The following is a 27,408-nucleotide window of genomic DNA, read 5'->3' as shown; positions in this document are numbered from 1 at the left end:
CTCCCCTGGTCCAAATGTCATGTCAGAACAAGCCTTTATCCTCAGGATGGTTTGTCTGAAATAGTCTTATTCCAGGGTTATTGAACATGGCAGGCTTCATCCAGCTGATTTTCTTCTGTACTCAGAGAATGACTGGTTTGGATCACACCGAGGTCCTCAGCGGATTTTCCAGAAACTGCCTGGGTTGACTGATTAGGGGCAGAAAGGGGAGATCTGGGGGTAAAGCCTAACGGTGAGCCGGCCGCTTGTATTCCTTGGAGCTGAGCGTTGTTTATCTGGAAACAAGCAAGAAAGACATTGTTAATTCATCCCAATAATAAGCGCTAATGAGTCTGCACTAGTGTAAACCAATGCTTACACATTTTGTGCCTCGTACTGCAGAGAAAAGCAGCAATAAAATTTTGCCCTCAGATTGCAGGGGCAAATCATTGCTTTTCTCCACAGTAGCAGCAAGCATTGGTGGCACTGCACTGGCAATTCTTCACCTGTAGATCCAGATTTACCTTTTGCCCATACACAGTTAATTACTATGCCCCTGATTCAGAGATGTATACATGCAGCAATAAATGACACCAGCTGACACAGGAACCTACAATAAACATTATTTATTGGAAGCTGTCCCAAGATGTTTGTAGGGAACGGGATAGAAAAGCTTAATAAAATAAAATCACAACACAACACAACACACATTGGCCCTGAAGGAGACAGGACTGGCTTCAGTCCCTCTTTAAAAACAAATGATCAGAAAAAGAGCACAAATTCTCTCTGCGTATAAAAATAAATACATAAATAGTGCTATAATGCCTTATCAGTAATAGGAGCCCTCTGTCTGGAAGCAACTCTGATCACAAGGAAGGAAAGGAAGATGTGTTGTCTGGATTCTATTGTGCTGATACCATACTTATATAAGTCACAAACAAAAGACACATAAAGCGCTTGGGCAATCAAATGAACAGTATGAATTTCTAGAGCTTGGATACATTCAAATACAGGTTAATACTAGTCACCTTTGGTCGTCTGCTGCCCTCTGCTGTCGCTTCGGGGTTGTCAAACCAGTGATAGTTCTCAGCTGAGTTCTCAGGAAGCTGCAGTGATCTCAAGCTTGGACGCCTGGGCGAGGGGCATGTCCGTGGAGTTAAGCACTTTTCGCTGTTTCTTGGAGGTGTATCAGAAAACCCTGAGCAGGAAAATTTGTTGCAATCAACAGTATCAAATGCACACACTGAATAGTTTTTAAAAAGGGAGGCAAACAAGAAGCCACTGTCAAATAAGCATTTTACCCATTCTGAGTCAGGCACTGCAACACTTGGAAATTATGTGAGATTTTTCAGAAATGCCTTTCTCAAATCCTTCCAATTCGATCCCTTCACATTTCCCAAATTATGAGCAATAGGTTTGCTCCATCACCTGCACTGGCATGACCTACCTGAAAAAATAATTATTTCCTTTTGGGAGTCAGTCCCTGCTAGTGTTGTACAGAATATCAAGTGTCCAGCCCTGAGCAATTCCGAGGAAGAGCAGGATTCCTCATCCCCAGCGCTAACATGTAAACTTGGATTCTGGAGCCACCCCACGGTATTCTTTCATCAGCACGGCGTGGTCCGCAAATTACTAGCGCTGATGCAATGTGACATCTACAGATTCATCCTCCAGCTTCCAAAATCTTCTCCTGCCCCACACACCCCACACTATTGACACTATATGATCTCATCTCTTATTCTATGGGGAAAGAAGAACAGGAGGAAGTGTGCAGTCTGGTTCTCACACCACTGTGACATGCTGCAGTTTGTAGCAGCAAAAAAACCCGCTTTTTGCTGTATCCAAAACTTTTCTTGCAAACAAACCATGGCTTGCTAAGCAGCAACACCCCACAGATCCATGATTGGACTTGGCTTGAGAAGTCTAACACATTTAATCATGGTTTGTCATAATGTCTGAAGCCAGAACTGCTATTCCTGTGGGAAAAAAGGCAGCCAGCAAGTCTGGAGATTGGAAAAATGGGTTACAGAGAAACAAACCAGAATTATGGAAAACAGGCCATAGTTTGCACGAGAGATCATCTATGGAAGTCCTTCTCCAGGAGCCACCTTTCATGAAGGGGGCCACGAGGGAAAGGCCTTTTTAGTGCTGGTGCACCAACTATGGAACCAGCTTCTTAGGGAGCTGTGCCTGATGTGGATCTTGTAAACATTTCAGCACCAGGTTAAAGCTGTTCTATTCTCCTATTTTAAACTATTAAATCTGATTCTTTGATTTTATATTGGTTTTTATGTATACTCATATTTTTATGTTTATTTATTTATTTAAAACTTTTGTATACTATCCACTACCAAATGGTCTCAGGACCAATATTGGTACATTGTGGATTAGTTGTTAAATTATGGTAATGCATTTTATTATTGGGATGCAGGTGGTGCAGTGGCTTAAACCACTGTGCTGCTGGGCTGGTTGATTGAAAGGTCGCCGGTTCGAATCTGCACAATGGGGTGAGTTCCCATTGCTCTGTCCCAGCTCCTGTTAACCTTGCAGTTCAAAAGCATACACATCCAAGTATATAAAAAGGTACCATTTCAGTGAGAAGGTAACAGCGTTCCGTGCACTACAGTGTTTAGTCATGCCGACCACATGACCACAGAGACTGTCTGCGGACAAACGCTGGCTCCATCGGCCAGGAAACGGAGATGAGCACCGCCCCCTAGCATCAGGCATGACTGGACTTAATGTCAAGGGGAAACCTTCACCTTTATTTTATTATTTATTGTCAAATATTGTTTTGTTTGAATTTGGTTGGTCGTGTAGATGTTCTACTTATGGTGAAATTATTTACTTGATATTAGGTACTGTTTTTATATGGCTTTTAGTGTACACTGTTATGAGTGCTTTCCACTAACTAACAGCATATAAAAGCTTAAATAAAATGAGGTTCCACTATAAAGAATCAGACTATGGACTCATCCAGCACAGCACTGTTTAGTCTGGACTGCCGTTGTCCTGGGCAGGTACTGCTGGAAAATAGCCTGGCCAACACCCGGAGAGTCAATGTGAGTCAATGCTGGCCATGCTGAACTAGACGGCCCAATAAACTGTCTCAGAAAGCTTCCCATGTTCCTTCATAGTATTAGGTCTTATGTTCATTATTCGTGACACCCCAAAACCAGAGTCAAATATATTTAAAATTATAACCATAGGAATAATTACTTCTATTTTAAACAAACACTGTTTACCTTTGCCCCCAGTCTTGGGAAAGCTGTCTGACCCATATTCTGTGCTGCCTGGGGGCCCTGCTGGGCCATGCTGATGAAATGTGGTTTTATTTTCATTTTCTTTAATGACAGCCTCTGGTAAAGTTCTTGTCTTCTTGGTGCTCTCTCTGTTTCCTTGGCAATTTTGTCCCTCTGCAGCTGTGCTTCCAGACAATGGCTTTTCCATTAGCAGCTCATCTGCAATTTTTGTTGGACCTCCTGAACTTTGGAAAGAACTGGTGGCACGTGACAACTGTTTGAGTTGAGTGTTCAGTAGAGAGACTTGTGTTCTTAGCATCTCATTGTCTTCTTCTAATTTATGGAGGTTAATTATCAAGGCGCAGTACTTCTCCAGGTTCTCACCTGCCTCTGTGGTTTTCTCCTCAAGTGATTCCTTCAGTCCTTCCAGTTCCAACCTTATTTCCTCCATAGGAACAACTCCCGGAGAACCTGTGTGAATCACAAAGGCTTGTTACTTAAAAGGCTTAAAAACCTAAAAGGTATATTAGATAAAGTATTTGTGTCAGCTGTCTTCTCTCCATCCTTCTAAGTATATCATGGCAAAGGCTTTCTAACTGAAGTCTTTATTATGCTAAAGCTGACCAGCTACACTGGCTTTGTCATGCAAAATAAGAAAAGAAGCAATAACCAAGAAAATAAGCAAAAGTTAGACAACTTTTAGGAAAATGAAGCTAAATGGTATCAAGTTGACTCTAACATGAATACCTTTCCTTCATTCGAAACAAGACCTTCAAGGTGCATCAAGCTGCTTAAAGGCCACTCACCTGGAACATCCAACACTTCTTAGTTGGTCAACCAGTTACCCTGACACTGCAGCATTGGACTAATGATGCTGGGTCTGTTCCTCCCTATCAGCTCGCTCACTAGACTTTCCCACAGAGCCTGGGGAAAGTTCTCTGATTCTCAGCAACGCCTGGCTTGACGATTCAGCTGCTGATGCTGACTCCTCCTCTTCTCAATCAGGATTCAATTTAACAGCCTCTGAAGGCTGAAGCATGAAGCAGTGGGCCCAATTCCTGCAATATGTGGGGTTAAATATCTGACCAACTACCCACAGGGCACATTAATACATCTGAAAAGCCTGTTTGAGAAAGAGTCCATTATGTATTCTTCTAGATACGTTACTACCCTATACCTTAGGAATTTCCTCAGAGCACCCCATTCTGCCAGTGCGGTGGATGAATCCTCTGGGAAAGAGTCTTTCTGGCAGTGTTACCAAGGTTGTGTAACTCCCTCCATTTTTAAATGTGTTTTTTCAGTCTGTGTTTGCTGCTTGCTTAGAGTATGTTTTGGAGGATTGCTTGCTTGCATTTTGGTTGTTCTTTTACTAATTATTTGTCATATTGCATGAGATATTAAAATAGTTTTAATTTTTATTTTTCAGACATAATTTGCAGGTCATTCTATTGGCTATTTGGGCTACAGGGCAGAATAAAACTGCTATATTCTGAATTTGCTAGACCTTTTCAATAGAAAACAAGAAAGGGATATCTGGCTGAAAGAGCAAGTAGCTGGTGGACAGAGTGTTAGAGAAGATAAAAGGGGCTGAATAAAAGGGATACAAAGGCTCAGTATAATCCAACCAGAATTCCAGTGTACCTATGTTTCAAAGCAAGCACGAACTAAGCATTTTGGTATTCTAACAGCAGCTAGCACTATTGATGAAAAAGAACTACTCATAAAAAACATGTGCAACATACATGCATCTGCCATTTTCAATTGAGTCTCAAGTTCGTGGATCTGCTTCACCATATGTTTTTTTCCCTGCTTCAGTTTCCTACCATCATCCAACCACTGCTGGAATTTGTGACAGAAATAATTATATTCCTCCTTAAGTTGCACTATCTTCTGAAGTTTACTTGGCTGTAAAATGAGAAACAAAATGAAAAAGTCATGTCATTGGAGTGGACACTGCTCAGACAATCAAATTAACTGCACTGGTTCTCTGTTCACTTTTACCCCAGTGTAAATTGCCAGTGCCTCTTAAAGCCTTGAATGATTGGGAGCGGAACGAATGAGTCTTCCCATACCTGCCTTCCTGTCTTCTGTAAAGACCCCACCAGAAGAGCCTTCTTCATCAGAAGAGTGTGATGTACTCAAAACTTTCTCAGTGGTGACTTCCTGGTTTTGACATGTCCTTCCCAAAAAGGCATGTCTGTCACTTTCATTTACAGCTTTTTCAGAACGAGATTAAGAAGTTTTTAGTCTACTCAGGGATTTTAATGAAGGTAATCCCTTAGTTGGTGTTGTAATTTCCATCAACTGAATTTGTCAAGTCATCATGGTTAATGGTAAGATGATTGCATTAGGTTTTAAATCATGTATATATCGTTGAACTCCATCCTGAAACCTGATACTCATGTAGAAGATGATCATTATTTTCTGCTATTGATCATGCTGTGCTTTTTATTTGCCAGTGGTTAGTTCATTTTGTCTTCACAGCCCATTTCCCCTCTACTTTTTAGGAAATCTTCCAAATGTAAGCAGCATTAAATGTCATATGGATGCTGTTAACCTACAGCAGGTGTAGGGCAGGTTGTGCCCCTCCAGATGCTTTGGCTTAGAACTCCCATCACTGCTCATGACTGACTATGCTGGCTGGGGCTGATGGGAGTTTATCTTACCACCTTTAAACACTGTTTTTCTTCTGCACATACTGTATATGGGGGCAGTGAACAGTAAAAGGTAAAAAGCATAATGTCTCATATTTAAACAGAATATCAATTTTGAAAGAGATGGCTGCTGAAAAGAGAAGGTTCTTGAAATGTGTGTTTTCAGGATGTACCGCAAATAGCACTATATTGTTGCCTGTCTCACATCCAGAGGCAGCAAATTCCACTTTAATGGAGCTACCAAGCTGAAGGTACCTCTCTGGGTGGACTCCAGCCAGGCCTTGGGTTCCTCAAAACAACCAAGGGCCATGCCATCCAATGACCTCAATCAGAGGACAAAACATCTGGAAAACTACAGATTGCCCAACCTTGACCTATTAAGTACTCTATCCCCGATGATAATGGGATATAAATTACCTGTCCAAGCAAGGTGTACTGTTCAGATGTTCTGGCTTCCAACTCCTCTTCAGGATGTTTGGAAGACACCTGTGGATCTTCAGGGAAAACCTGTGAAGTTTCATTTTTTAGCTCAAGAGAAGAATCGTTTTCATTAAATTTTTGTTCAAAGTCTTGGAATTCCTGGATGTAGGTTTCCATCAACTGTTCTAGTTCAGAATTTTTGCATTTTGCTTCCTCCAGGAAATAAACCAGCCGTGCATTCTCATCTTTGAGTGAAGTTATTTCATTAATCAGGTCCTCTTTTTTTGCCTTGTAAGTTTTTTGCTTGCTAGGAAAAAGTTTCATTTCTTCACAGATCTGTTTCAGCTTGGATGCCACTTGTGCCAACATGTTTTCATAACTGCCAACAATTTGCACCTTTCTTTTTTCCATTTCTTCCAACTGTTTCACAAGTGTGATATTACTCACTTCTAAACTGGATACTTTGTCTCGATTTTCTTCCAGCTCTCTCCCTAGACACTCTTTTTCTGCCTTTAAGACGTTAATTTCACACTGTAAGCTGTGCAAATTCTCATGCAGCTTTCCTACCTCAGCAGTCACTGTTTCTGTCTCTGCTTTGGCCAGCTCAGTCTGAAGAATGGCATTTTCCAAATTTTCTTCTGACAGTTGCAATTCCCTTTCAAGGTGCTCAATTTTGTCCAGAAGAGAGTCAGTTTTCCGCTCATTTTCTTTTAGCTTTTCGGCCATGCGTTGCCTGCTTTTTTCATCAGATAATATTCTCTTTGTAAGTTGGTCCATGCCCCGCTGCAGGTCATGTACTTCTTCCTGGGCAGATTTCAATCTTGCTGCAAGTATACGCTTTTCTTTCAGTGACCCTTCCAAAAACTTGGACTTTTTGGCATTCTCCATTTCAGAGGTACTTAACTTGCTGGATAAACTTTCACATTCCCTAAGGCTCACTTCTTTTTCCTCCGCTAGATGCTCCATTTGGTTTTGTGCAGCTTCTTTTTCTAATGCAAGTTCCTGCACAAGCTTATCCAAATTCTGCAACTGCAGCATGAGGCAGTCCTTTTCTGTTGATAACTGATCAGAATCAGCCTTTGTGGCCTGAAGCAATTTTGCCTGGTTCCGAGCTTCAGCTTCCAATATCCTGATAAATTCAGCAGAATCCACTTGACTCAGCTCAAGGTCTTTGATCTTTGCCTGCATTTTTTTGTGTATTTGATCCAGTTCTTCTTTATCAATTGACAAAGTACTGAGCTCTTGACTAAATTGATTTCTCTCAGCTGTGATTACAGAAAGCTGTTCTTGAAGGCCAGAAATGGTTTTCAGTTTATTTTCAATTTCTTTTTCTAACAGCTCATTCTTTGACTGAAACTCTTCAAGGTCAGCCTCCAAGGACAGGGCATGCCTTTCAACATTCCCTTTTTCAGATTTTATCTTCCTTAGATCATTTTCCACTTCAAGAAGCTTCTCAACCCAGTCTGCCTTGGTCATTTCTAAATCTTCTAGAGCATCTGCAGTATCAGACAATCTAATTTTGTTTACTTCCAGATCAGATTTTGCTTTCTTAAATTCTATCTCAAGTATCGTAAGATTATAAGATAATTGCTGGTTATCAGAAGTAACAGATTTAAGTGCTTCACTGAGGTCTTTGTTTTCTTGTTCGAGGAATAAGATTTTTTTGTTTAACTCTATGCAAGAAGTTCTCTTTTCAGCCAACTCTTTGGCCTTTGAATCCAAATCTGATTTTGCATTTTGAATTTCCTTTAGCAGAGTATTAATTATTTCCTTACTTTCCTCCATGTCATGGGAAGTCTTGGAGTTTTGACTATAAGCTTGTTTTATGTGTTGCTGAGATATTTCACTGCTGCAGCGGTTCTCCAAGAAATTTCCAGACATTATACTTGTGTTGTGATTTGGAGGAAGCGATAGCTCATCAGGACAGTTTAGATGACTTACAGATTCATCTGCTGCATTTCTGGAGTATTTATCTAAATCTGGGAGACATTTTGCTGTAGATTTTATACTAACTTTTGCTTCACAAGCAGTTCTTTGGACTTCTGATCCATTTTCTTCATAGGGTTTTATGGCTGCTTTATGATCCACAGCTTCAAGCACTGTGCTTATACTAGACAAGGCATTCATTCCCAGATGGCATGAGTGATCATTTCCTTGCTCAGGTGGAAACACCACTTGCTAAACGTAGATAAAAAGAGTCATTGTTATACAGTGAAAGCTACTTAGCAAGTACTAGAAACTATTAAAATGTGCACACTGGAAAACACGTGATTTGTGGAGTGTTTCAAACTCTAAAGTTTGGGAGACTTGCTCAGTCTTCCCCTACCCTGGTGCCCTCTGGACATGTTGGATTGCAACTCCCATAATTCCCAGCCAACATGGAGGATACCAGGTTAGGGAAGGCAGCACTAGCTATTTAGGGAATAGGATCAGTGTTGTTATTAACTGTAACTTTTCTAATCCTATACAGCACTAACTGCCTCTAAGCCCTGTAGCTTTTGGATCACCTTCTGCATCAAGCCGGCCAAGCTGACAAAATCATAACCCAAAGATTTTCTTAGGCCATTGCCCAAGAAGAGTGCAATTCTGTGGCCAGACACTCAATCTTTTCTGTGATAACTGCTCATCTGAAGACTGCCCTTCCTAGAAACACCTGCTGCCCACTTTGTTGGAATTTAGGGATTTTTTTCCCGTTGAGGAGCATATTCTAGGGTTGTTATGGGAGATGTTACCAGTTGAGGATTGCATGCCAGTGATAAAGGCACTTCCCCTCTCTCTTTCTGACATCATCTTCTCTCTTCCTGCTCCTCTTTTCCCGGCAGGCTGCTGGGAAAGGGTTCTTTTGTTCATTAGCCTGAACTGAGGGCATAAAGAGATTCTGAAATAAGGCCAAGCTCTGTATGTGACCCTACACTGGCCCACCTCTGTTTTAAGGCACTGGGCAAAAACTTCTTTCAGCTTTTCAGAATGTTGAAGCTCTTTTGGGATTTTAACCTTAAACTGTCTGTATGGGCTGTATGGACTTGTTGCTATTTTAGTTTCTGTATGTTTTTTTTCACTTTACGTATTGCCTTTAATTGACTATTACTAGCCAGCCTGGGTAATAATGGTCTTGTTGAAGGTGTTGCAGAAATGTGTTGCATAAGCATGTATGTTGCATAATATTAGGGTAAACTCAGAGGAAAAAATCAGGTCAAGGACGAAATCAAAGACTTGGACTGTTTATAGTGCAATCCTATGCTAGTTTAATAAAAAACTCGTTGGCGCATGCTGGGAGTTGTCGGTCTTTTTTCGGCTGAAACTTGCATGTGATCACACTTATTGATGTCTAATAAAATAGGTAGCCAACTATCATGCTCCAGGAGATGCAGAATAACCCTGATATTCTAGGATGGTCTGTCCTGTTGATTTTATTTATTTTATTTGTTTATTTATTTAAGATATTTGTATGCCATCCTTTGTGCGATTTTCTGGAAATACTGGGATTTTCTTACAAGGTGTATGGTGGATCACAAAAGTGTCTGGTTCAGCTTTTGTTTTGATCTCCTCCATTAACTGTGGTATAAGCTACTCTTCACATGAACACATAATTCCATAATGCGTATCTTCCTCTTCCATGATGGTCCACATACAACTCCTACACACACGTGATGGTAATTTTAATATATGGAAAACCTAGATCTTAAATGCTAATACTCAATAGTCTTGGCGTATTCAACAGAAAAGTGACAAGACTGCTCTTTTGCTGTCACAGATGGAGTGTCTGCTCATACAATATATTTTTTTGGCTGGAGCCAGAGAAGAATGGAATTTAATTGGCAATAATGGTCACAACCTCAGACTGTAAATATAACAGTTAATGAATAGCTGTTCATTTAGATTTCAGAGAGAAAAACAAAAATGTGTTTCTGACCATACAAGAATGACATGTTGTCAAACATTGCAAACTGGGATATAAAAGAGATACCCTTTAAAACCATCTGACTCCATCCAAAGGAATGAGACAGTCTGCTGAGACTACGTTCTCCACCAATCCTTCTCTTCCAGCAAAGAAACTCTCCTACTTCCCAATAACAAAAGGGAAACATGGGTTACTTGGGTAATCCCTTGAGCTTGTCTAAAAGGGTTCTTTCAGTCTTATGTCTGCATGATAAGAAATTAGACACACTTACAGGTTCAGGGTCAACACAGAGCAAAGGCTGACAACTGACATCAAGTCCTCGTAGAGGGAGCTGTGGCTCAGCTTTCCTCTCATCTGGCAATTCAGATGCCATCTGCAGGATCACACGATGAAGTTTCTGTTGCCATTTTTCATTGTCAGATATATTTTGCTTTTGGAGGCCATCTATTTCTTCCCTTGCAGAAAGGAGCAGCCCCTGAATCTTTTGAATTTCTTCATCTTCCAGATTTTTATGACTCCTAAATGATTCTTCAATCATCTTGAAGGAATTTTCATAATCCTCACATAGCAGGTGTTCCATCATATTTATCATTTTTTCCTCTTTTGATATGACATGTTCCTGCTTCATGGGAAAGACCCAAGCATAGTTACTGAACAGTTCTACAAGGGAATTGTGATGCTTGTCAGGTGTACCTTTTAGGTTAGCTTTTTTGTCAGAGTTTGGTCCACTTATTCCATTTGTTGTTTTGTTGTGATCACCATTAAAAGCAGCCTCTGTAGCAATCAATGTTCCACAAAATACAGTCTCACTGAAACATGGAATCCCCATGCAAAATGTTCTATCTGATTGAAACTTTTCATCTCCTGGGCTTGGGGTCATCAGCACTGTGAGTGAAGGAGTACTGACTTGGTTGAAGCTTGTTGGCAGTGCAGTATTTTCTTCTTTAAGTGTTTCACTATAACATTGTAATTCTGATATTTTGGAGATCATATTCAAAGACTGCTCCTGAAAAATGTTATATTCATTTTTCAAAGACAAGGCCTTTTCTTTAACCTCATCAAGGCATGTTTTAATTTGTTTGCTGGTTAATTTCAAATCTGCATAGTCAAGTCCAACACAATGTTCCTCAGTCATTAAGGAGATTTGATCAATATCGGACTGTGCTCCCAATTTATATGGGCCTATTAACTCAACAGAAAAAGGAGCCTTCTTTTCTTTGTCCTCACCAATTTTTTCCACAAGTTCTTCTGCCACAGTATCTGTGCTTGTGATGCATTCCAACTGGGCCTGTTTCAGCTGTGATGCTAATGTTGACTTTTCTGTCTGCAGGTGTTCACACATTTTCTCCAACTCATTTAGCATGCTCATTGTCACATGTAAGGAAGATGCTAATTGGGCATAATCATTTTGGCTGAGTGTCAGATCAGGAGGAACTGATGAACACTTAGAATCTATTTGTTGGTTAAAGTTTTCCTTGGTTACAGCTCTGGACGATACTGGTGAATGGTTATTTCCATCCTCTTCTGCAATCTCTAAAGCTGGATTTCCCAGTTCTTTAAGAACTTGCAACTCATGCTTCAGTTTCTCTTTTTCCATTTCACTTCTCTCCACTTTTATTTCCATAGTCCTCAACACAATCTCCAGCTGTTTTACTTGATCAGCATAGTTTTCTACAGAGATTTCTTTATCTTCAAGGTCCATCTGAAGCAGCTCAAGCTTAACTTGATACTTATTCAGCTCATCCTCCTTTTCTTTCATGGATAGTCTCAAGGATTCCAGTGAAGCCCTGTCTAAAGGAAAGCCACCTTTTCCTTTCTCATTCCTTATTTTCAGCTCCTTGATCAGTTGCTTATTCTCTTGCAGCCAGACACTGTCATGAGGTTGTACATTATTTTGGATCACACTCTCCTGCCCTAAAATCTCAGCTTCTTCAGGTACTGGCTGAATGTTTTCAAGCTGCCCATGTAAGATGTTATTTTTTTCTTCCAAGGACACAATCTTATGCTGCAGCTCCTCACATTTATGCAGCTGTTGTTTCTCTTGGGTTTCAAATTCATTTCTCTCTACTTCAAAATGGCAAGCTTGCTCTCTTAAAGCACCTTCTAAGTTCTCTACCTGGGCTTCCAGTGACATACATTTCATTTCCAAACCTTCAGCTTCGGACAGTAACAAGCTCTTCCTTTTCTGCTTTTCTGACAGCTCTGAGAAGCTTCCCTCTCTTTTCTCCAGGCTATTGGAAAGAAGTAGTTTTGTTTGCATTAAACTTAATTTTTTTTGTCCTGGAGTAGCCATAGCACACCTAAGCCTGGAACTGTGATCATGAAGTCCTTCAGTTTCCTTTTTACTTATGGATATTTCTGCAGACAAATCTGGTTCCTTTTGGCTTATTGTTTGAGACATAACTTTTAGCTGTTGTGCTGAGTACTTGGGTGATGTGCTATTGATTTTTAAATCCTGGATCTCTGTTTGTTGCCCGTGCTCTTTAATCAACGCTTGTAATTGCTTGTCTTTTTCCTCAAGAGCAGCTAACACTTCAGCAAGCAAGTCCTGCTTTTCAGAAAGGGATGCTTGCAGCCTGCTAAGGTGCTGTCCTGTCTCCTGCGTAAAGTCTTTTCCCCTTTGCTCTGCTTCAGCTAATTTTCTTTCTATTTCATCTCTAGCTTGGGACAGCTCTTCACATTGCTTCTGAAGGCATGCATTTAGCTGCATGTGGGATGCTAAAGATGTTTCAAGAGCAGCAATACATTTTTCCTTGTCTAATACTTCATTTGCTGTTGATTGTAGCTTTTTCTCTAGGACATCCACTTGTTTGGTGAACTCAGATAATTTCAGTGAATTGTTCTCTCTCTCTTTCCTATGCTTTTCTTCAGACATTGCGTTTTCTTGCTGAAGATCAATGTAAGCTTTTTTGTGTTCCTCTAGTTCTACAATTTTGTTTTCCACCATACATTTTAGACTGTTGATCTCCACAGTAAGATTTTCATTTTCAACTTCAATGGCTCTTGTTCTCTCAAGACTTATAAACTGTTCAGTCTTCAAAGCCCTTTCCAAGTTGCTAATTTTGCTCATCAGTTCTTCTTTTTCTACACCAAGTTGATTCAAGAGTTGCTCACTTTCTTCCTTCCACTGAGAAAGGACCTCAATCTCTTTTTTAGGTCCTTCACACTCTACAACTCCTTTCTGCAAAGTTTCTAGATCCTCCAGTTTTATACTCAGCTCTTCAATTATGTTTTCTTTATGTTTCAAAAGCTGCTGGAGAGAATCTTGTTCTTTTTCCAAGTCAGAAATGACAACTTTCATTTCCTTTAAAGTGAAAGCATCATCTTCTTTCTTCAATTTCTCTTCAAGTACTTTTAATTCTGTTTCTAGAGAACAATTTTTGTCTACAGATAAGGTGATTAAAAGAAAAATATAAAAGCATTTAAGAACATTTTTAAAATCACCATTATATAGATTCCTATACTGCCAAGTGTATCTAAAAGTGGGATGTTTGTTTATTTAAAACATTTATATGTCGTCCTTTACGACAATGTCTCAGGACGGCTTACAACATTAAAATCAAATAAGAATCAAACACTCCGTAACAATACAGACTGTTGCTTTTCATCTGAACAGCTTGTGCCATGCATACCAAACTAGAGTTTCCCTCATACATGCTATACATGGGGACTTGGCATTGAAGGAAGCTTTGAGATGGCATTGAAGCCTGACAAAAATTGGTAACTCACTTTTCATGTCTTCTGCAAAATGCTGACTCTGTTGCAGAAGCTGTTTGGCTCCACAGAGGTCATCTTTTAATTGGCAAATCTCCTGCAACTGTTGAGCAGACTGGCAAGTGAGAAGATGGTTTTGTTGTTTTATTTCCTAAAATACCAAGAATTTAATCACTGACAGTTAAAGATATTCAATCAACCAATAAATTTGTAGATTTCTAGATTATATATAAAAAGACAGCTCAAAGTAGTGTACTGCATGGAAAATTACAATACAAAATCCCCATACAAAAAAACCTTTAAAAATAATTCAGAACAACTCAGTTAAAACTTTTTTAAAACATCCCATTTTCATTTAAAACATTTAAAAGAGGCTGCAGAAAACATGTTTTCCTTCTTTAATATAACTGCAGAAGGCACTGTTAATGACTACAGGGCCAGTTCAAATACTTGTACACATTCCCAGCTTGCTCTCATTCATAATTTAACAAGCTGGATATTAGTGAGATGCTGTAATCATGACTTTTCCTTGGAGTCATGGTCAAAATCTTTCTTTAGGCCAAAGCAGGAATTGTAGTATAAGAAAGTCAGCATCTATGGGCCAAGGAAGAGAGGTAGTGAATATGGTGTGTACAGGCTTGATAAGTATTCCTGGTTTGCCAGAATATGGTTTAGCAAGCTCAGAATGTACATGTGAAACAGGCTCGTGTTCTTTTGAGATCCAGTTCACACATCTTACAACAATACCTGGATTGTTTAAACCAGGAACTAAGGGATGAACACAGCAAACAAGCAGCATGTTCCTCACTTCTGTTTTTAGTCAACAACGCAAGAACAACCATGTGCAATTGCTGGATTAATTCTGAGTTGTTTAACTCTTAACCTAGCGGTTATTTTGGGAGTGGGGGTTCATACGTCATAAAACAAACAAGTTCCTGTGTTGATTAAAAATGGAAACTATGAGCATGTAACTTATGAAAACTGTTCTTCACAATTCTTGGGTTAAACAACTCAAACTGTCACCATGATTTAAAAACCAGTCACTGCGTGTTCACAGGGAACTCTTTGAGTGCAAAGCAGCTACACCCAGTCCCCAGATTAAAAACAATTCCGTTCCTGAGATTGTCTTTAAATTGAATTTGTATGTAAGTCAGATCACTTATATAAAAAGCATATGACACACTAAAACACTTCCATATACACTTAAACAGAATACATCATTTTAATAATGATGACAATACAGTAACAATAAAGTAACTGCAGGTGTTGAAAAGAGAATCTGTGTGTGTTGGTATACACTACGTTTATTAAAATGGTTTATATAGAATGATAGAAAAATAGTAGCAAGATTATTAAAGGTTAGCCCTTCTTGAGCTAACATTAACTGGATGATGATGGAGATGGGACTGGTATTGGCAAAGATGAATCTGGTGCTGGAGAGTCAGGATTTGATTGTGCTGCTGGAGGGGGTGGGTTACCTATGGAGTTGCTTTCTAGTTCCAGCTTTGCCACTTGCTGCTTTTCCCCTCCTCCTCCCTTCCTATTCTTCCCTTCCTTCATCTCCTCACTGGCCACAGGTGCCCACTTGGCTCAAGAATGAAGCAGGCCTTTTTGGTTTGCTTGACTGTATGCAGGGATTGTTCTTAACTTGGACATTAATAACTGGGGCACTGTGCATACTTAGAATACGTTAGAGTAGCTTTCCCTGACTTTGTGCCTTCAAGATAGGTTGAGTACGGTTCCCATACTCCACAATAAACAAGGCAATGGCCACACTGACTTGGGATTATGGGACTTGTAGGATATGGAAGAGACCAGGTTAGCGAAAGCAGTTATAGACTCAACAAAAGGTCACTATTGTTCAAAGTGTTACTGGAGCAACTGTGCAAAGTAAAAGAACGACACACAGACCATAATCTATTTATCTTGCCTCTGGTCTCTCTCCCCTCTGCAACCTTTTCCTGCTCCCCATAGCAGTTTGAGGTTGCTTTCTTACAACCTTGAAAGCAAGAACTGTGATTCTTCCCCACAGGGCCGGGTGAGGGGGAAGGATTAGATCAGAAGTTGTAGGAGCACCTCTGGCTTTGGGAGAGACACTCTGAAAAATCCTATGGCCTTGAAGATGCTTTCCCAGGGACCAACAGGGTTGCTCTCCAAACTACATGGAGTCACACCCTTCTGCGCAATACATACCATAGCTAAGGACACTTTCAAACTTTCTCAAATGAAGCCATGTTTCAGCTGCTAGTTATGCTGTTTAAATAAACACAGGCAGCCTTCTATTCATAGGATAAGCCTTCTATTTGCTTGTGTGTGAGCAATTCAGTAGGCAACTGCCCTATAATTTTTATGCATCAGCAGGATGTCAGCAGAACATTATCACACTGGCAACCTACAGCTGACAGGCAGTGCATAAGACTTCCTGCCAAGCGGCATTTGCTAAGTAAGGAAACCTCTAGACTGTTATAAATTATGCCTGGGCAAGGTTTTTGCAGGACAAAAGTACCAGAGAACCACAACCCTGGCAGGGCCCCATTAGAGCTTGACTGAAGAGAGAGAGAGAGAGGGAGAAAAGACAGCAGGTCAAGGTCTACGAGCAAAACTGGGACTCATGACAGGTTAGAACTCAGAAGGTTTGGAGGTCAGGCCTTTTGCCCAGGTAGCAAGTATGTTGGGGACAGATAAAACCAAGCCTGCATGTGCTTCTTCACAGTAGTGAGTTCGTGCTTCTTTTTCCTATCAAGCAGCAGGAAATGTGGAACTGTCTAGGATGCTCTGGGTTCTTTCTTTTAACACCTGCCCCCCCCCCCCGCCATAATTCTGTCCCTCTTGGGATGAAACAATGAAGAGCCATTCCTAAAGAAAATGTCATGGACATATGAACGCCACCCACTCCTGAGCCACTATGGCCAACAGATGGCACTGGCAGGGCTTTCTTGGTCTCCAGCCCTCAATTATCCATCTCGTTACTACTAGCAGATGGGCACCCGCGCACCAAAGCCAAATTCAAGAAAAGGGACAACCACGATGTGGAGCATAAGCTGGAGATTTGCTGGCAAAGCAGGTTTTCATTTCCAGCTATTTAAGCAAATCAGCCTGAGAGCAAGATTAAACTTAGTGTCGCTTCTGTTCATCTATCTTTTTTTCCCATTACAGCTTCCAGAAGTAACAAGAAAGTGCGAGAGAAGAGGAGGAAGAGATGAAGCAAACTACTGTGCGAATATTCTGCACAAAGGCCCGGATTTCTTCAAAAAAACACATATACACACACATTTTTTTCTGGCATGTTTTTGATGTGTGCTGTATAATGAGCATCCTGTAGTTAGACTTCTTAACACAGTTTTAAGCACAAGCAGAAGGGCCATTAGCTGATGATTTAAAAAGCACTAATACAATTTGATCAAGGTCAAATGGTTTAAGAGGACAGTGTGTGCACTGGGTTTTGCAGCCTCCATGATTAACATCAAAGCCTCCAGAATCGAAGTTGGACCAATAAGGTTGCAGCCCTGTCACAAAAGCCAAGCTTTGTATGCAAAGGAAACAGCAAGCTCTTTCTTTTTATGCCTTCCCATTTTTCCTAGCAAAGCCATCAGCAACTTTGTCAGTTCTGGGGACAACGGATGCAAATAGTTGTAGTATCTAGTCAATTTGAGGCCATGTAGGTTTTGGGCCTACGACCCTCATGATTCCTGACCATTGACTATACTATCCAGGACTAAAGGGAGCTGTTGGCCAAAGGACCTGGTTGTGCACCCTGGGGTTTGCTGGGCCAGGTTATTCAGAACATGACCCACAAAACCACAGCACTGTGCTCTCTCTTCTGTATGCTCCAACATTAGAGTAGGTAGCTGAAACTGGGTGAATTCCACACAGCAAGGATAGAGGAGTCTGCATGTGGTTTCAAGTCTCTGTAAGAACAACCAAGCTGACTGCATCTTAGTGAAGGGAGATTAGTCACAGTACTGAACAGACAGGACTGCAACTTCTTTTGTTTCTTATCGATGCTACAAAAAAGTTGGGCACAAAGGTAAAACATTATCATTCTGTAGATTCCAGGTCAGACACAAAAATCCACATGTGTTCCATAACCATCTCCCACACGGATATTGCTTCTTGAGATTTCATTAAATTTCTTTTCCAGGCCATTTGCTTCACCAATTTCAGTTGTTCTCCTACCATATTAAACCATTCTGGCCTTTCTGGTCTCTCATTTGACTTCCAATATTTCCAACTTGGACATAATATTCCCAGCTGTTGTTAATATATATAACAGCTGTTCCTAATGGCCCTTTGGACACTCCTTTTTGAGCCTGTTGAAAAGGCAATCCAGGGGAATTCTTATGTGAAAGAGAGCACTGCTGGAATTAACAACCATTTCCAAGAATGTATGTGTTTTAACACACTTCCACCACATATGGCAAAAGTCTCCTTTATCCAATAGATGCTACCAATACCGTCCTTCACTGGCTTTACATATTTTTAAAAGATGCCCTTGCAATTCTTGGCTGGGAGCCATTTTGACTGCTCTGGCCAATCACAGTGGGCAGCTGCACCATTGCTGGGCCATGTGGCATCCTGGATCTTAGATAGTCCTGTCCTTTGCCAAAGCTCAGAAACACCAGATTATAGAAACTCAGATGTGCACAGTTGCTTCTGTATGTCTAATTTACCTCACAGGTTCTTTTCAGCTCATTTTCCTTCAGCTGCATTGTTCGTATAGCCTGGTCCATGAGATTCAGCTTCTGGGTAAAGTCTTTGGCATTTGTTTCCAGCTGTTGTTTTTCTGAGAGAGTCTAATAGGAGAAAAGATGACAGATTTTAATTTGCACTCATGTGCAAATATTCAGTACAGAAAACTCTTGTTATAGATGGGAATTTACTGATGAGGACAACTTTAAAAAATTATGCTGCAAATACCCAACTATCTGAGTGAAAATCCTTTGCCATCAAGATTATCTGTGGCCTGAGCTACTCCTAAAATTAACCATATGTGAAACATGTCTGTGGGGAATTTCCAGATTTAAATTGTGAAAATGTTCAGGCTCTGATTGTGAACAGCTCACTGTTTAGGATTCATAGAAGAGGCCAGGGCTCACCAGTGAAGCCTAGAAGAAACATATGTTTTCCTTTCAATCTCAGCTTGTACCTTGACAGACTGTGATAAAAGAAATGTAAATTCTACAGAAAGTAATATTTAGATGTTATTAAACTAATGCTGGACTGGGACTCAAGAAATCCAGGTTCTAGCTGCCACTCAGTCGTGGAGTTTGCTTTGACCAAATCCCTAACCTACCTACTAGGATTGTTATGAGGATAAAATAAAATAATAAATAATAAAATATAATGATAATAAAAATAAAAAAGGAAGAGGAGGATTATAAGAGTCATCTTGAACTTCTTGCATGAAAAAGATGAGATATAAATATAATAAATAGTTTCCCTATTTTTAGAGCAACACGGTGTGGACCTGGCCAGGGTGCCCGTATGTTTGGTTCCATGTGTACCCTTTTTACATTAAACATGGGCTGGGGGTGGGGGGAAATAAGGAGTCCACCATCTGGACTCCTCTCCAAGTGTAGGTCATGTTCACAGAGCCGTTCTCTGACGTAATTGTGGAGACAACTGAGCTTCCCTGGCGTAAATGTCGCTAATGCTACAGACCACCTTCGTTTCAACCTTGCAGAATAGGGGAAAAATTGCACAAAAGCTAGGAAGTGGACCAAGGATCGGTGGTTAGGCAAAATGCTGTTGGGGAACTGTGAGGGCTGGATTTTGGCCCAGGCCTGAGGTTCTGCACCTGTACACTGTGCAGACACTCTAATCCAATGAGTCCAATGGGATCTCCAAGAAGCAGGTGGCATTCCCAGCTGGACTAGGACTCCTCAGTCACACCAATGGCAGGACTTTCATTCATACTGATGCACCCACAGAGTGGTCTTCAAATCAGATAGAGAAGCCAGCTAGGAGCTCCCTCAATGGCCAGTCAAAGGACACTGCATTCTATGCAAATACATACTGTGTGTTTTCATTTCCCTCTCTTCATTTACTAGCTGTGTCTCAACATTCCACCTACTGTATAAATTACCTACTTTCTCAAGTTCTGCTTGAAGAAGATTGTAGCTCTTCTTGGCTTGATGCAGCTCTCCCTGTAGTTCAGCCTTGACCTGACTGAGCTGGAGAGAGAGTTCCTAGGATAGGGATATGGAGGGTGGAAAAAAGAACAAGATTATGAATCAGAAATGTGCGATCCTCTGCAGCTAGCCTGTTTCCCAGAAATTTCCCAGTTGCTATGCACTCTGAAGTCCACTTTGCTGCAGCAATGACAATATGTTTCTTGAAGAAAATTAAAAATAATGTCAATAGCATATCTATCCCCCTAAAACACATAAATGGCTAAAGAAGTATAAAACCATCCCAGTAATCCTGTAGGGCTTCAAAGACTGTACTGGGAATGCAATCTTATCCTATAGACCCCACTCATGGGTCCTCAGATGCTGTTGGACTACAGCTCCCACTGTCCACAGCCTACATGGCAAATGATGATCTGAGCTATGGTCTAACAGCTGAGAGCCAGTGTGGTTTAGTGGCTAGGATGTTACGAGATGCAGGTTTTTGCACTCGTCAGCCGCAAAGGTTACTAGGTGACTTTGGGGCCATCACCAAATCTTAGTCTCACCTACCATGCAAGACTTTTCTGTGCATAAATGGAGAGGAGCGGGAGGAGTATATCGCTTTGGAATCTTTGATGGAAAAATGAGACATAAATGGAATAAATAAGTAGATAAACTGGGAATTCAGGTCTGAGAGCTACTACATGTGGACTTACCTGTGAGTCACTCCCAGGAACTCAACAGTAGGATGCGTTGATACGTACAGGATTGTACCTGCTGGCACCTGTCATATTGCTGGCCTGTACATATGAACTTGACAAGTGTCCAGTGAAGGTACACTAGCAGTCTGCTCAACTGGGCTTACAGACTGTGAGCCTCCTGCAGGCCCATGTGCTTCCTACCTTTACCTGTGAGAGTCCCCTGCGCCCCCCTCCTATCTTCCCCAGTCTCTGTTAGTATGCAGAGAACCTCACCTCTTGGTGCTCTTTTTCTCTTTCCTTTATTTTCTGTTGTAAAGAGCACTGGGCACTCTCAGAATTTTGTCTTTGACAGTTCAGCTCATCTGAAAGCCTTTTCACCTTCTCCTCTTTTGCAGCCAACTACAAAGAGAGTAATTAAATATCACATGAGCTGGAAAGATCAGTACTTGGTTTGTACACAGGCTCAGAACTGGCAGCAGGTTCATAGCTAATGGAAGCAAAAATAAATGAATACCTACCGGCTGAGAGGGAATGCAAGAAAGTGAGACTAAAAAGTGAGACAAGAACGACCATATGCTGGCATAAAAGCATCTGTAAAATGATCTAAGGGTTGAAGTATCATTCAGACAGAGGGATGCCAGCCTTTAAGGTGATTACACATACAAAAAGGGAGTCTTGCCTTTCCCAGGTCCTGATTTTCCTTACTGATGGAGCCAAGAGAAATATTGTGCTTGGTTTCTGGAGAGGACAGACCGGTGCATACGTAAGGCCTTTGCAACACTGCAAAAAATCTGGCAGTAAACTCAAGGCAGTTTATTGTTGTCTCTAAAAATATTAATTGGGCTATCAATCAGACCAGGACACAATCCAGTGGAAGGAAATCCATTCGACAATATTTAGATGTGTAAAAGAACGACAGAATATAAGCAAACAGATATAGAGGAAGTCAGTTCAATTAATGAATTCTATTTTCAGTCCAAAAAATAACAACATAGATGAATTACATATCATGACAGAAAAGAATAAAACCAGCCCATAGTAAGAAAACCACCACTAGTGAAAATGCAATATTGAATATATAAAGCAGCCCTTCCAGCACTTTACAGGCAAATACAGAATTTAAAATCAAACTGTCTGGGGAAACATCTTTTCCCTGGAAAAGAAAGGGCAAGTATGGGCACCAGGCAAGCCTCTTTTAATAAAAAAAGATTCAGGGAAAATGCTTTTGAAGCTGTATAGGAAGAGCTCGGCATGTGAACAAAGCACCAACAATGGGTTACTAGACAAGTGGGACCCTGAACATATGTGAACAAGCGCCTTGTTCAGACCACTCCCCTTCACGGTCCTTGCCATTCCATTCACTCCTTAGGCTGCTTCTCCAACCATCCGTTAGCCTTCTTTGCCACTAAGCCCGTTGCTCTGATTTTCCCCCCTCTACTAAAAATATTTCGATTTTTTACAAACATGGTATTTCCATCAAGTCTGCTGATACCTCCCTTGTGTTTTGGCAACATAAGCGACGGCACTTACAGCCTGTATACTGGAAACAGAGCAAACAGGTGGGACTGGTAAGGCCACATTGCAGTGTGCTTTGCCTCCATCTCCTCTCCCACATGGTTTCCCAGTTCCCCAAGAACAGCCAGCCAGCACCGAGTTCAGCCTTCACTGGTCTAGGCTGACGTTCCCTCCTGCTTGCTTCTTAATTTTATTTTTGGTATTTCCAGAAACCTTGAGATTCCTTTGTGCCTGTTGAGATCTCCTCCTTTTGACTATATAAGGACTGGCAGTTGGAGGATTGAGCTTAGTATCAATATATTCTATCCATCATATCCATCTCTGATTCCATTAGCAGCTAAAACATCCCCGACTTGCCAAGATGTGCTTACGCTGCAGAGCATTTTGTTTTTCCAAATAAACTGGATAATTTGTGCTATCCTTTTCAGCTGAAAGATTGTATGAGCCAATAGACTAATTCACACAAGCCTGGTCATCACATTATGACTTTTCATTTGATGATATTTAGCCCAATGTGCAAACCTTGTCTATTAAAAAAATATTTTGCAAAGAATGGGATAAAAATGCTCCAAATAGACAGACAGATAATCAGCCCAGCTGAAAATTCTTTTTGTGATTCTTGATACATGGATGTAGGTCAATAAATGAAGCTGCATGTATGAAACTCTTAAAACAGGTCTTAAAATATTAAAAATATCCACGTGAGATTTGAAGAAGCACTTTACCTGACCAAGAGCTTGATCAAGTTGTGTTGCAATTCTAGTTATTTCTTTGCTGGTCTTGTTCTGAGCTTTATCTTTTTCTGTTAATTCCATTTTCATACTTTCCAGTTGCAGCTGCGTTTCCTGAAGTTTAGTGATACTGGATTTCATCTCTTGTGCTTGAATTTGCAGCTTATGATCTAGTTCTTGAACTCTGGATCTTAGTTCTATGTAGTTAAAAATAATGGCCATAATTAATATTGTAAGGCTTCATGATGTTCTGATATGTGCTAACATGCAAATTTGTACAACTTTGGCCTAAAACTGCTCTACCACTGCAATGTCCGCATTGCAAGGGATTTATGTTAGTGCGATGTGGAAGGAAATTGATTATACTGCAAAATTCAGGGACAAGGTCAAGTTTGTTGATCTTTGCAAGATACCTTGGTTCTGCATTTTCATCTGGTGAACAAGTGGGGAGTCCTTGCATACACTGCAGTTAGTGAACTCCTTCTTTGCTGAGTTCAGATCTTTGTGACTAGGAGTTGCCCCAGATTCCCAGGGAAAATGTGAAGTCGCCGATTGACTGATTAAGGGAGTTTCTTGACAGCTAGTTGAAGCACGACTTGGCGTTTTCTCTTGTTGCCATGAGAACACTGATGAAGAAGCCTGTTGCCGGGCAATTTCTCTGCGGCTTATAGTATTTTCAGGATGCAAGGGATTTATTTTCTAGTAAAACAAAGGGAGAGAGAAGAAGTTTACCTAATTAGTCTAAGCACAGTACAGAAGATGCATCAGAAAAAGAGAATTTGTGAGTGGAAGCTAGAACAAACAACAGAGCTCTTGCTCCAGTATTTGATGACTGAGTCAGAAACTCTATCCATTTGCCATTCGTCAGCTCAAGAAAATGGGACTCCATAGGAGTTTTGCCACCTACAAGTCAGCTATAGGCTGTTTGCTTATATTTAGATGTTTTTGGATAAACTGCAACATTCTTATTATAAATAAATATTTTGGATTTAAATATTCCATGCAAAGTTCTAAGCTGTTACTTGAGACTTCATGATTTTCCATTCTGTTTCCAGTCTTTTCTTTTCTCCAATTTCTTTATGGCATTTTACTTGCAGTTCTTCAGACTCTGAATCTGTTAATGCAGAATAAAATCCTATCAATATGTATATATTATGCATATATGATAAAAAGCATGAAGATTAAAATGGAATGCTGTGCAATTAAAACGTGAACGATGCCATTTGTACAGTTATTAGACAAGAGCAAATTGTACCATTCTGACTTGACAGTGAAGGATCAGTCAAATTCTTCTGTGGTGTGCTAGTTAAAGATGCTTCACAGGAAATGAGGGTCTTCTGACTTCTTTCTAGTTCAGATTTATATCTATTTTTAAAAAATAAAAGAATTCTAGCTTACTAACAATGAGTGGATCCAGACTAAGTTACCTGAAGTCACTGGGAAATATTAAGTCCCATTTGAATTTGATGCTATCTCGATGGTTCAGTTATCTTGCAGAGCAATTCTGTTTGTGTGTGCTCAGAAGTTAAGCCTGACTGTTCCACTGGCAGTGAATTCAATGGAGTACCTTCTTCCCAGTTACTAGTACACAACAGCATGTCTGCATGCAACTCAATGTGCTACAATTTTGAAAACCCATTATGAAATATTAAGGTTTTATACTTCTCTGACATCATAATGTTTCTCAAACTTTAATCATTTTCTACAGTCCCTAATAAACATGAAATTATATCAATGGACAATGTGTTTGGAAGAAAATTACTGAATTTTACAGAACATAAACAAGGCTAATCTCTGTCAGAAGCTCTTTATCATTTCAAGGTAGTATGATGCTAGTCTAGACATGCCCAGTGGGGCAATTAAAATGTCCACAATACTTTACATTAAACATAAATTGTAGGCTTGTGGTTTACTACTGTACTTCATTTCATTATAATGTGGATCTTGGCTTCAGACTTTTTACCCTTCTGTTGGAACAAAAAGCAGAGATGAAAGGCATTCAAATGATTAAGCTTCCTGTTCAATAATTTTTCATATTTTTTGGTGCTAGGTTTTCGGTGCCTGTTTCACAAAACCCTGGCGGAGTTGTAAAATATTCCATCAAAATATGACTGCTCAGAAAGGTAAGGTGCCATTCCATCAAATTAATCAATATCATAAGAACATCTGGTTTGGCTTTCTATTCCCACGGTGGCCGTCCTGTGAAAACCCTACAAGCAGGCCATGAATGCAATAACACCGTTCTGCTTTTGCTCCCCAACAAGAGGCACTGAAAACATTCTACCTCTGACACTAGGAGTAATCTATAGCCACTGTGACTATTGGCCATTTGCAGCCTTATCATGTCTAATTCTCTTTCAGACCATGCAAGCTAGTGGCCATCATTAGCTTGTACCCATTTGTTACACTTGGTAACGAATGCCATAGCTTAATTATATACCATGTGAAAAAGTACTTCCATTTATCTGTCCTGAATAGCCTATCAGTCAGCTTCATGGGTGGGTTCTGGGTTCCAGCAATACAGGAGAGAAAGAGAAACATTCTCCACTCCCCATCATATGTACATCTTTTCCACTTCTCACATATAGCTCTGTTTTGTCTCCTCTTACTCACCTTCTTACTAAAGAGTCCTAAATGAGTCCTTAACTCATACAGAAGTTGCCTCCCCTCCCTTAATCATCTTGAAAGAATGCAACACTGATCAGATCATACCATGTCAAAGTTATGGGTTTAATCCATAGGGTCCCATTTCACCATGACTGAACATGTGACTTTGGTGCCAAATGGTACAATCCTGAGACTTCATGTGTTGGCTTTTTGCTCAAAGAAAATATTCTTACCTTTTAAGTTCTTGTTCTAGCCTTTCAATTTGTTTCTTGCTTGAAATAAGTTGCCCTTCTTGAAGGCTAACTTGTGATTCTTTTACTTGAAGTTCATGAGAAAGTTTCTGCTTGGTTTTTTCTAGGCTTTCACACAGTTCCATCAAGGTCTGGTTCTCTCTCTTCAGTGTTGATCCTTCATTTTTTTCATTTTCAACCTTATCAGAAGAGTTCATCATCATCATTAGATAGTAATAACAAAAAATGCTCCATCTGACTTTAAGCTGTTGTTTTATGGAAACTGTGTTACTTAGTTCTTTACTCTTCTACAGTTACTATTGCTGTTTTCATATAAACAGAGCTACTATTTTTCTCTAACAATGCAAAAGGATACTGGGAACATATCAACATAAGCGACCATAGGGCAGTTTTAATATTGAAGTAGCATTATTAAGGCTGAACATACTAGTTTTCATCAAACATTTAAACTCTATTCTTGTATAACTTTACTGAGCATAACAACAGGTGCACAAAATTACAACCACAGTGCATCTACTGTCGTAATCCAAAAAGGGCCAGATCCTTTCATAACATTTAACAGCACAGGAGAATGGAGGGCTCACGGGCCCATAAAGGGCTTGGGCATGTGGTCCAATCCTGTGACAGGACACAGCAGTGGGCACTGGGCTCACGCTTCCCTCTGCCACTCATCACCTGAACAATGGAAATAGGCAGGCTCCACTCTCCATCACATGCTATTCACATGGTCGGGGAAGGTACATAATTCATGGTCTACCACAGAGATGCCACGTGCTTCCAAGCAGGAAGGGAACCAGTCCCAACAGTTCAAGACAGACTGGACATAGAATTGCATTTATCTGTCCTGAGAGATAAAAAAAGGACCTTGGCACATACGAAGAGCCATGCTGGATCACACCAAAGGTCTGTCTGGTCCAGGCTGGAAGGCTGCAGCTAAGGTTCCATCCAATGTTGTTGATCTGCAATGCTGGCGAAGTGTTTGCCTCTTTTATTCCCAAGTGCCAAAACCAACACTTTGGCTCTGCTTGCACAGACTGCTCTCAAGAAGGCCTTGTGCCCTCAAACCTGAAGTCTGCCTACCCTCAGTTACACATTTTCTGTGTGAATTATATTCTCATCCCTTTGCATTTTCAACCCGTCTTTTAAACGTGTCCTTTTTCTGTAACCTCCAAGGCTAACGTGTGACATGCCTGGTAGTTCTGGCCCCCATGCTCTTCCATTCTCTGCCGATACCAGTCATTAACTGGATCTTAGTAAACAGCTGCTACAGCAGCAAGCCACATGTTTCTAGTATGCCCATTTGTAATCGGAGCAATAAAAATATGATAATAAAATTACATACTAACAGCAATTTAAAAAAGACACTGTATCAGATTGCACCCCTAACTGGTGTGATATTTATATCAATGTAGTTATACTACCTTCTGCTTCTGTTTTTGCAAAGCTGCCTCCAGAGATTCTAGCTGAAACTGCCTTTGCTGCCGCTCCTTTTTAAGCTTCTCAAGATGACTTTCAAGTTCTTGAATCTTATGAAGGACTCGTGTGGAAAGGCCTTCTTTCCACTCTTCCACGACCCAACTCAT

At 40.5% G+C, this 27,408-nt stretch overlaps 1 protein-coding gene across 1 annotated transcript; it reads right to left on the bottom strand.

Moving 5' to 3' along the window:
* On the bottom strand, positions 1-27,408 carry CENPF (centromere protein F). Its single transcript, XM_044449655.1, has 16 exons — positions 27,247-27,408; positions 25,808-26,004; positions 24,223-24,332; positions 23,990-24,081; positions 23,381-23,666; positions 22,962-23,164; positions 20,995-21,120; positions 20,000-20,098; positions 18,581-18,703; positions 13,926-14,061; positions 10,468-13,580; positions 6,293-8,473; positions 4,964-5,126; positions 3,225-3,692; positions 1,008-1,177; positions 1-275 (listed from the first exon to the last, which is right to left on the bottom strand). The coding sequence occupies exons 1-16, from the start codon at positions 27,406-27,408 to the stop codon at positions 78-80; spliced, it is 7,827 nt and encodes a 2,608-aa protein (XP_044305590.1). The 3' UTR covers positions 1-77.

This window comes from Varanus komodoensis, unplaced genomic scaffold, assembly GCF_004798865.1.
Source record: "Varanus komodoensis strain SLA01 unplaced genomic scaffold, ASM479886v1 scaffold1, whole genome shotgun sequence".
NCBI classification, from domain to species: Eukaryota; Metazoa; Chordata; class Lepidosauria; order Squamata; family Varanidae; genus Varanus; species Varanus komodoensis.
Note: the sequence above shows the minus strand (reverse complement) of the source record. Positions and strands in the feature narration are given on the sequence as shown.